Source organism: Pyxicephalus adspersus, chromosome Z (assembly GCF_032062135.1).
Source record: "Pyxicephalus adspersus chromosome Z, UCB_Pads_2.0, whole genome shotgun sequence".
Classification (NCBI taxonomy): domain Eukaryota; kingdom Metazoa; phylum Chordata; class Amphibia; order Anura; family Pyxicephalidae; genus Pyxicephalus; species Pyxicephalus adspersus.
In genome coordinates this window covers 4,833,084-4,842,326 of record NC_092871.1, presented here as the reverse complement: position 1 = coordinate 4,842,326, position 9,243 = coordinate 4,833,084, and the positions used below count along the sequence as shown (strand labels likewise).

Genomic DNA, 9,243 nt, shown 5'->3' with positions numbered 1-9,243 from the left:
AAACGGACTGCATGCAGCAAACAGTGGTACTCCAGCTATGGTAGAACTACAAGTCCCGCTGTGCCAGCGTGCAATTAATGCTGTAATTAGTAGTTTGTCAATGGAAGGCTGCGCAAGTGGGTGCTGCAGCTTGCAATAAAGAAATTGCCATATATTTCTATACCGTATACCCATATATATATATATTTTATATAATGACGTACGCTGTCGCAGCTGAGCCCGGTGCTGCGAAACGTGCTGGGACTTGTAGTACCATAACAGCTTGGGGATGAATCACTCAACAACACAGTCTAAAGAATTCAGAATCTAAAATGTGGACATGCAAATATTGCAATGTTACCTTGTTGGTGCAATTCTAAAAAAAAAAAAAAAAAAGAATATAGATTGAGCAGATGTGTTTTTGTCAGGCATAAGATGGTTTTTGTGCTCTTCACACCTTTGGAAGAGCTAAGTCTGATGTATAGAACAAGAAGCAGCATGGCTGTAACAAGATTACAACTGAATAAAACACTGCAGCTTCAGCTACAGGGCAACCTAATTCATATTCATGCACGGCTGGCATTTGTCAAGCAAACTTGTGTTCTTTTTTGATGTGTGTGGGTATCATACAGACAATGGTGCAAAAGGAAACACTACTCGTATTATTGTCATGTACCCAAAAATCCAACAAAAATGGAATTGTGATGCCAACATCTTCGTCCGAATTGAAGTACGCAGCCTGCAACAAATATGTTTTCATTATGCAGAGATGCTGCACTTGCAATTTGTTACTGATATAAGTAAGTGCTTGCAAATCTCACATAAGCTGATAAGAAGGGTGAATCAATAATTAATCTAGTCCTAAACTGCTTTATTTTTTTTTTCTTTGACTCCATTTTTATGCTTTTTTTTATTTACAGGAGCCTTGTACAAGAAGACAGCACTAAGAGAAAAGGGCTGAATTGAATGTAATCACCTCTACAGGCATGCATCGAAATGTAAAAATCATTATGTTTGCATTTAATTCTTTCAAATTCCAACTGAGATTCAAGTTCAGTCTATCTACTTAGCTGGAACTGAAAATTGCTTTCCTTAGGCATACAGTGCCACCTAGTGGGAAAAAATGGGTATAACATTTGTGCTTTTTTTTAACCACCTTGGCTTCAGTTCATACTGTCATGATTTTGTTGCTGCAGAGTATAGACACCTGCAATTATTTTTCTATTTTTTTTCCAAAAACAAAGTTATGACAGTCACAACTTTGCTTATTAAATGTTAAACCAATTACAAAATAACATTTTTATTATACCTATGTATTGGTTTTTATATCAAGTGCTGCTTTCTGTGCCAGTCATTAACTTTTACAGCGATTAAACGCTTCTGATTGCGTAGACTTCAGTTCCCACCTATCCGTAAGCGGTGCAATATGACTGCAAGACAAAAAGCGCTTGCTGTCTGCAGCAGGTGGAATCCTATAAGAACACTTGTAGCAAGCAAGCAAATATTGTGTTTCTCTCTTTCTTCCTGTAATGGCTGTTGTAGTTGAACATGCAATAAATAAACCAGTGCCTGTGGCTGTGACATCAATATTGTACATATATATTTATTAGCAGGACCTGGTTTTTAAGCACAATGATGGACCCCTTACCTGCAGTTGTAGGTTCTGATTTCCTTGTTGTCCCTCTTGCATTTGACAGCCACAAAGATCATGGTCACAAAAAGGATGGCTGCGATAGATCCCAAGGCAATGATAAAAATCAGAGATAGATTTACAGATCCTATAGATTCCTGAGCATCCAGGGCTGGGGATAGGTAGATCAGAATCAAAGCAGAGGCTGAGAGAGAAGGCTTCCCATGATCCTGTGCTGCCACAATCAGTTCATAAGTTGTCTTGGAGTTTTCCCCAAAACTTCTGGTGGTCCTAATCTCCCCGTTGATCTGGTCGATTTCGAAGAAGCCCCTGTCTCCCTCTGTAATCTCATAGGACAACCTGCCGTTCTCCCCTTCGTCATAGTCATCAGCCTTAACCACAGTCACTAGGTAGCCTACCCCTGCGTTTCTGGGGATGTAGACCTCGGAGGTGCCATTGACTAAAGGTGGAGCGGTAATCACAGGGGTATTGTCATTGACATCCACCACAATCACCCTAACAGTGACGTTACTCTGCAGTGGTGGAGTACCACCATCCTTGGCCGAAATCTTAAATTCAAAAGCTTTGGTCTGCTCATGATTGAAGGATCTGAGGGCGTAGATATCTCCCGTGGTTGGGTTGATAGAAACATAGGTGAAAACCGGCATGTCCTTCACTTGAGATGGCACCAGTTGATAAGACACACTGCCATTTAATCCCAAATCGGGGTCCCTGGCTGAGACAGAGAGTAGATACGCCCCTGGTGTATTGTTTTCAGACACTATGACCTGGTAGAAGGTTTTGGAGAAATGGGGATGGTTGTCATTCTCATCGGTGATCCTTACCGTGAAGGATTTGGTAGACTGTAATGAGGGGTTGCCACTATCTTTGGCCTGGATGGTCAAATTGTACTGATCCCTCTGCTCCCTGTCCAATCTCCCATCTACCAAGATGGTGGAGAAGCTCTCATATTCCTGAAGCCTGAAGGGAACATTGCCTATGAGTTTGCAGACCACCCTACCATTGATACCAGAGTCCCTATCCGAGACCCTCACTAGGGCTATGACATAGCCAGGGGGAGCATTCTCACTTACTTCCACCACCTCACTGTTAACGGAGAGCAAGTTGATGACAGGGACATTGTCATTCACATCCAGCACATTCACAGTCACTTTGCAATGGGCAGGAATGGAGTTAGGTCCCAAATCCTTGGCTTGGACATCGATCTCATACACATGCCCTTCTTCATAGTCTATAGCCCCGATGACTGTTATGACACCAGTTTTGGGATCTATCTTAAAGAGCTCCCTAGTTTTATCAGACACATAGCTGTTAAAGGAATAAACAATCTCACCATTGGTGCCTTCGTCTGGATCAGTAGCATTGAGGTCGATGACCATGGCATTTAAAGGGGAGTTTTCGGGGACGTTGACGGTATAGGCAGGCTCCTCAAAAACTGGATTATTGTCATTGGAGTCTATCACTTTTATGTTTAACTCCACAGTTCCAAAATTGGAAGGGTCCCCACCGTCCAGGGCCGTGATGATGTAATTGTAATGAGATTGGGTCTCTCTGTCCAGGTTTTTCTCCACCACCAGTTCAGCAAACCGTGAGCCATCTCCTCTGGTCTTGATCTCCAAGCCAAACATGTCATTGGGTGTGATCTCATAAGTCTGAACCCCAAAATTGCCAGAATCTGGATCGTAGGCGCTCTCCAGGGGAATCCTGGTGCCCGGGCTGGCCGTCTCCGAAATTTCCAGGTCGATTTGGTCGGTGGGGAAACTGGGTGCATTATCGTTGAGGTCTTTAATCTCTATTTTAATGACACAGATCTCCATAGAGTTAGACATGACCTCCAATGAGATGACACATTTGGGCATCTGCCTGCACAACATGTCCCTGTCAATCTTCTGCTTGGTGACCAGCAACCCAGATGCATTGATGTCCACCAGGTGAGGGGCAGAATTGGAAACCACTCTGAATGCAGGCTGCCTGGGGTCTAGCACAAAGCCAGCATCCTTGGCATCCCTGGCTACATTGGCAATCTGGGTGCCAGCTCTCTGCTCCTCGTCCACTGTATATTTTAAGTTAATCAGAGCCCGGGTTCGGCTCCAGGACACAACCAGCAACAGCAGAATGTGAAATACATCCATGTCTTTCCTTATCCAAAGCCACATAGTCTCTTCTCCCTGGAAGATAGCTGGAGGCTGGATTTACAGGGCAATTAATCTCAGGCAGGCGAATGAAAGGGAACAAGCGAGAGAGACAGAAATCAGCAAAATTCATGTAGGTAACTCACTGTGCCCTTTTGGGAAGCCTCTCTCCTGTGGAACTTGGCCGCTTCTTGTTCACGGTGCAGCACAAGGCGAAGGCAAGGATGGCAAAAGAGCATAAAGTGCCCAGAGCAGCCTGGGGTCCCTGGCACTGCCCTGCATGCACAATGTCTCATGGAAAGGATACGATCACAGAGCTGTTCTCTTTAATCTCGTCCTCATGGCTTGCAATCAGTTCTATTCTTCAATGGAGCTGCATTGGTGTGTACAGGTTTCATGTAGCATGTCACAAAGTCCAAAAAGGAGAAGAAGCCCAGATTTCCTTTTTTTACACCCTCTGATCCATAGCCATACAGCGTGCCCAGTAATTAATATGTAAGTAGCAGTCAGCAGCCCCCATTCATGGTGCAATGCTCAGATTTCCCAATGGCAGAATAAAAAGAAGCCCCCAAGTAGCCACCTTACAAAGTGTGCCAGGGGTAGCAGGTTGGCAGTCCCATCTGATACAATCCAGTAGTGATGCAGTGGGGGGATTTATAGGGATGGAGTCTTTGAGCAGTCAGTAAGTCCTTTCCAAACAATTCACTGAGATTCCATTAGGAAGATTGTCTCTTTTTTTTGTTCCTTTATTTTATTCTGCAGGAAAGAAAAAAAAAAGATAAAGATCCAATTTGTGTGTTTGCTGCAGCCTCTGCATGTAATAGAGTTCCTTATGCAGTGCAATTATCCATAGAGATAGATTCCCTGTGTGCTGGATCTGTGGGAGCACCTAGATGTGTCTTGCTTTGCTGCTGCTAACTAGTGCCGAGGCAGTCTGTGAACAGAGAGAGGAGAGGAGAGGGGAGGAGGGAGAGATGCTCTGACATACTCCATGCAGCAGCCTATCACAGGGTGCCCGGGGGGAGGAGGGGCGTTAGGGTTTCTGATTGGGGCTGGGGAGCTTCAAATTTCCAAAAGGGGAGTAAAACTTCCTCAGTCAGCACAGAGGCTGCGATACGGAGATGTCCGAGGTGCTGACTTTGTCCAGAGATGTCCATAGGATTGCTGGGGGAGATGGCTCTGCATTGCTCGGGATCTCTGCATTTGCTGCTGATTCCTCCATTTCACAACCCATTGTCCCTGCTTCACCTTTTATTGTTTCCCTTTCAGTTGTTTTATAGCTTTGCTTCTTCTTCCAGGCTTTTGGGACTCTAGACTTCTGCATAGCTTAGGAACCCAATGCACATGCAGACCCTTCTTATTTCCCAAGGTTTCTGCATGCTGGGATCCATAAGTGTTAGACTTTTGCATGCTTTGAAACCCCAGAACCCCATACACATGCAGACCCTTATTTCTGCATGCTTTGATCTATAAGCGTTACCCCTCTTGTAGACTTTTGCATGCTGTGGTCCTATAGCATGGAAACCCCAGAACCCCATGCACAACCCTTATTATAAACCCTTATTATTTCCCAAGGTTTCTGCATGCTGGGATCCATAAGTGTTACCCCGCTTGTAGACTTCTGCATGCTTTGGTCCTATAGCTTTGAAACCCCAGAACCCCATACACATGCAGACTATTCTTATTTCTGCATGCTGAGATCCATAAATGTTACCCCACCTATAGACTTCTGCATGTTGTGATGGTCTAGCATTGCTCCTAAGAACCCCATGCACATGCAGAACATTCATGCATGCTATGGTTAGCTTTGTATTCCAGTAACCTTTCAGCCAGTAGACCCCAGACTTCTGCAGGCTGTAGTCCATTAGCTTTCCTCCTAAGAACCCCATGATCATGCAGACCCTTCTTTTTTCTAAGGTTCCTGTATGCTGTGATCTCCATAGCTTGCATTCCAGTCACCTTTCAGCCAGTAGACCCCAGACTTCTGCAGGCAGTGGTCAATTAGCTTTGCTCCCCAGAACCTCTTGAGCTTGCAGCCATATTTTTCCTAAACCTCTGTTTACTGTTGTCCATTAGCTTTGCTCCTCTTGAGCTTGCAGCCACATTTTATTCGGGACCTCTGTTCTGATGTCCATTAGCTTTGCTCTCCAGAACCTCTTGAGCCTTCAGCTACATTTTATTTTGGACCTCTGTATTCTTTTGTCCATTAGCTTTTCTCCCAAGAACCTCTTGTTCTTGCAGCCACATTTTCTTCTGGACCTCTGTATACTGTTGTCTATTAGCTTTGCTCATCCGAAACCCCTGAGCCTTTAGCCCCCTATTTATTTCCCTTCAAACCCCTACTTGTTGGGGCACCTTTTTTGCCTTAGGAGCTCTTGACTCTCAGCTAAACACCGCCAACCTTTGAATAGCCCTTCCTTTTTATCCAGATGTATTCCTTAACTTGTTATTTGGAACCCCGGAAAACCTGGCATTGCACTACATGCCGCCATTCTTTTTATGTGCCCAGGTTTCTTTATTTGGGAATTTTTAGCTTTTGCTTAAAATGGAGACCTTTCATTTACTTTTCTGTCCCACTTTCCATCAACCAAATTTGATCTATCGCACCGCTGTCCCTTACCTGTATACAGATGTCTCCTTGATCTGCTTTCTGTTGCACTTTCAAACACCAAGTTGGTCCCTTGGCAATATACTCCAGAGCCCCTTGAGCTTACTGTTGTCCGTCTTTGCTCTCTTAAGAAGCAACCTCCTTCCCTTTTATCCTGCAGACCCATTTAAACCCTTCAGAACCTCATTGTACATCCCAAGGCCTCATTGCTGACCCTTCCCATTTTCCTGCATTGCTCTCTTTGATCTCAGAAGCTCATCTTGGTTGTGAGTTACCTATATCCCCAAGCATGCCTAATGCTCACACCTTGGCTTGCAGGCTAGGCTTTGCAATCCATGCATGAAGAGAAGAGATAGCAATTTGTCATGTGTGCCCAGCATTCAGCTGCTGACAATTCACAAGCTTTGCTGCAGGTACAGACATTCCCCTTACAATCAATAGCTTTGCTTCTTTTTTCTTTAATGAATCATTTTCCTGTTTTAATGTACTCATTGTTAAATATTTCTTTGTTTTGCAATCATATGTTCTTCAAATTAAAAAAAAAGGAAATTAGAAAAAGAAAAAAAGATTTCCTGAATGGCCATTTTGCCCATGCATATATGTACACGTTGATCTCCCCAGTCATTTAAAGCTGGCTTATGGCACAGAAGTAAAATCAGGTTTCAATCAATGTGAATGCATTGTGTATAACACAAAATCATTTGGAGAAATAATAAAGGTTTCAGTGTGGAAAATAAATTGCATAGGATGAACACTGCACAGCATGCTCTGCTACTGATCTTTTTAGATAGTGTGCATGGCCCAGGGGTGGAAAGGGATCTTTTGCATTGCTGAAGTGACACTAGCCCTGCTACTCTTAATGCAGGTCACAGTCTGCTAATAACATTCTTTATATAGTGAGCATGCAGCTATCCATCACTGCAAAAATGGAGTGTGCTATAGCAAGCAGAGAGAGACTGGTTGTACCTGTTAAAGGTTTGTGTTACACAAGCAATCTCCAGTTACATTGTATTCATAAGAACACAGAATACAGCTTTGCAATTCACCACTGGCCTATATTAACCCTTTGCAGGATACTGCAGCCTCCATCCCCAGCCATAGAATAATCAGCATTTAAACCCAGTAAACTCCCATCTAGTCTGCAAGCATCTCCTGTGCTGACATCTCTAAACCAGTAATAAAAAAGCATTTTCACTAGAGCCATCACAGTAATAGCAGCTTCCTCTAAGTGCTGGACTGAAAGCAATGCATGGAGTCTAGCCTATGACTTGGGTAGGCGCTGCTTGTATATGGAGAATAAAATGACCATTTGGACTGGCCAGCCTATTCAGAGAGTGCTGCATTGTGGCTCTGATGTATTTAATGTGTTTTTAATAAGATCCATCGACCTGTAGACGCTTAAATATCTAAATGAGAGGAGATGTTCTCACATTATTTAAAGGTGGATGGCGGCTATAGGAAATCAATTTTGGGATGGTTAATGGGGAGATGTTCATTCAATGTTACATGGACGAGGTAGGAGGAAAGGCCGGGGTGTGTTAAAAGGAGGAGGAGGTAATTTTATATTATGCAATGTATAATTAAAGGATGGAGTGGGAACTGATTATTAATTATGTGATCTCAGAATTTTTAATATTATGGGAAAAAAATTGCAGCTAGAGAGATAAGGAAAAGAATGGGGTTACCCCAAATATAGGCTGCTCATATAGCAAAATGATATTTCACTTAGCAAAGTAATCTAAATAAAGCACTGCCTTTAATCATCCAATAACATGCAAGAAAAGTAAAATGTGTGATTGGATATTATTAGCAAACTGAACTATTGCCAAATTCACTAAGCTAAGTGAATTATCCTTTGCAGAAGCCTAAATCACCTTCAGTGTCAGAGGAGTAAAAGTCAGAAGAAATATGTTACATTATAACATGCCCTATATAATGGAAGAGAAAAGTGTAACAGCCACTAAAGTATCATCCTAATGTAATTACAATAAAGTTATAGCTTACAACTTTGTCATTATGTAATAGAAGGATACATATGGAGACAGAGGAGGGTGCAAACACATTTAAAGTAGACCTGCATTATAATGGAGAGACTGGAATGTAACAGCCCCTAATGTGACATCTCCAGGCAATTATTATAATGTAATAGCTTGGAACATTATTATAATGGAAGAGATGTGAAGAAAGAATTAGACTAAGAGAAAGAGGAGAGATAGAGAGAGAGGGTTAGAGAGAAATAAAAGATAGATGGAGCTGTGTGCATAGTTTAATACAGCGGTTATGTTAGAATATGCCCGGTATAATCTGGTGATCACAAGGAAATAACTGCTAATGTAATATCTATAAGCAAGCACAGCATGAAACTGAATTGTTTAGAGGGGTAAAGAGGAAGGGAAAATCTATGGAGGAGTGAGCAGGAGAGAGAGAGAGAGGATGGAGGAAGAATAAACGGATAGATTGATGGACGGATGGATGGAGAGATGGATGGATGGATGGAGAGATGGATAGAGAGATGGATGGATGGATGGATGGATGGATGGATGGATGGATGGATGGAGAGATGGACGGATGGATGGAGAGATGGACGGATGGATGGATGGATGGATGGATGGATGGAGAGATGGACAGATGGATGGAGAGATGGACGAATGGATGGAGAGATGGACGGATAGATGGATGGATGAATGGATGGATGGAGAGATGGATGGAGAGATGGACAGATGGATGGAGAGATGGACGGATGGACGGACGGATGGATGGATGGAGAGATGGACGGACGGATGGATGGATGGATGGATGGATGGATGAAGAGAAGGATAGAGAGATGGATGGATGGATGGAGAGATGGATGGATGGATGGATGGATGGATGGA

At 43.2% G+C, this 9,243-nt stretch overlaps 1 protein-coding gene across 7 annotated transcripts in view; it reads right to left on the bottom strand.

The window, feature by feature from the left end:
• The window catches only part of PCDH19 (protocadherin 19), a 129,013-nt gene extending 124,343 nt beyond the window's left edge, over nt 1-4,670 (bottom strand). For 4 of the 7 annotated variants that reach the window (XM_072430132.1, XM_072430133.1, XM_072430135.1 and 1 more), the window contains exon 1: nt 1,628-4,670. In XM_072430132.1, the coding sequence (XP_072286233.1) occupies nt 1,628-3,786 (2,159 nt within the window). In that variant the 5' untranslated portion in view covers nt 3,787-4,670. Of the gene's footprint in view, nt 1-340; nt 356-1,627 lie in introns of all 7 variants that reach the window. The other 3 variants (XM_072430130.1, XM_072430131.1, XM_072430134.1) reach the window with 1 other exon arrangement.
• Nucleotides 4,671-9,243: the final 4,573 nt, after the last annotated feature.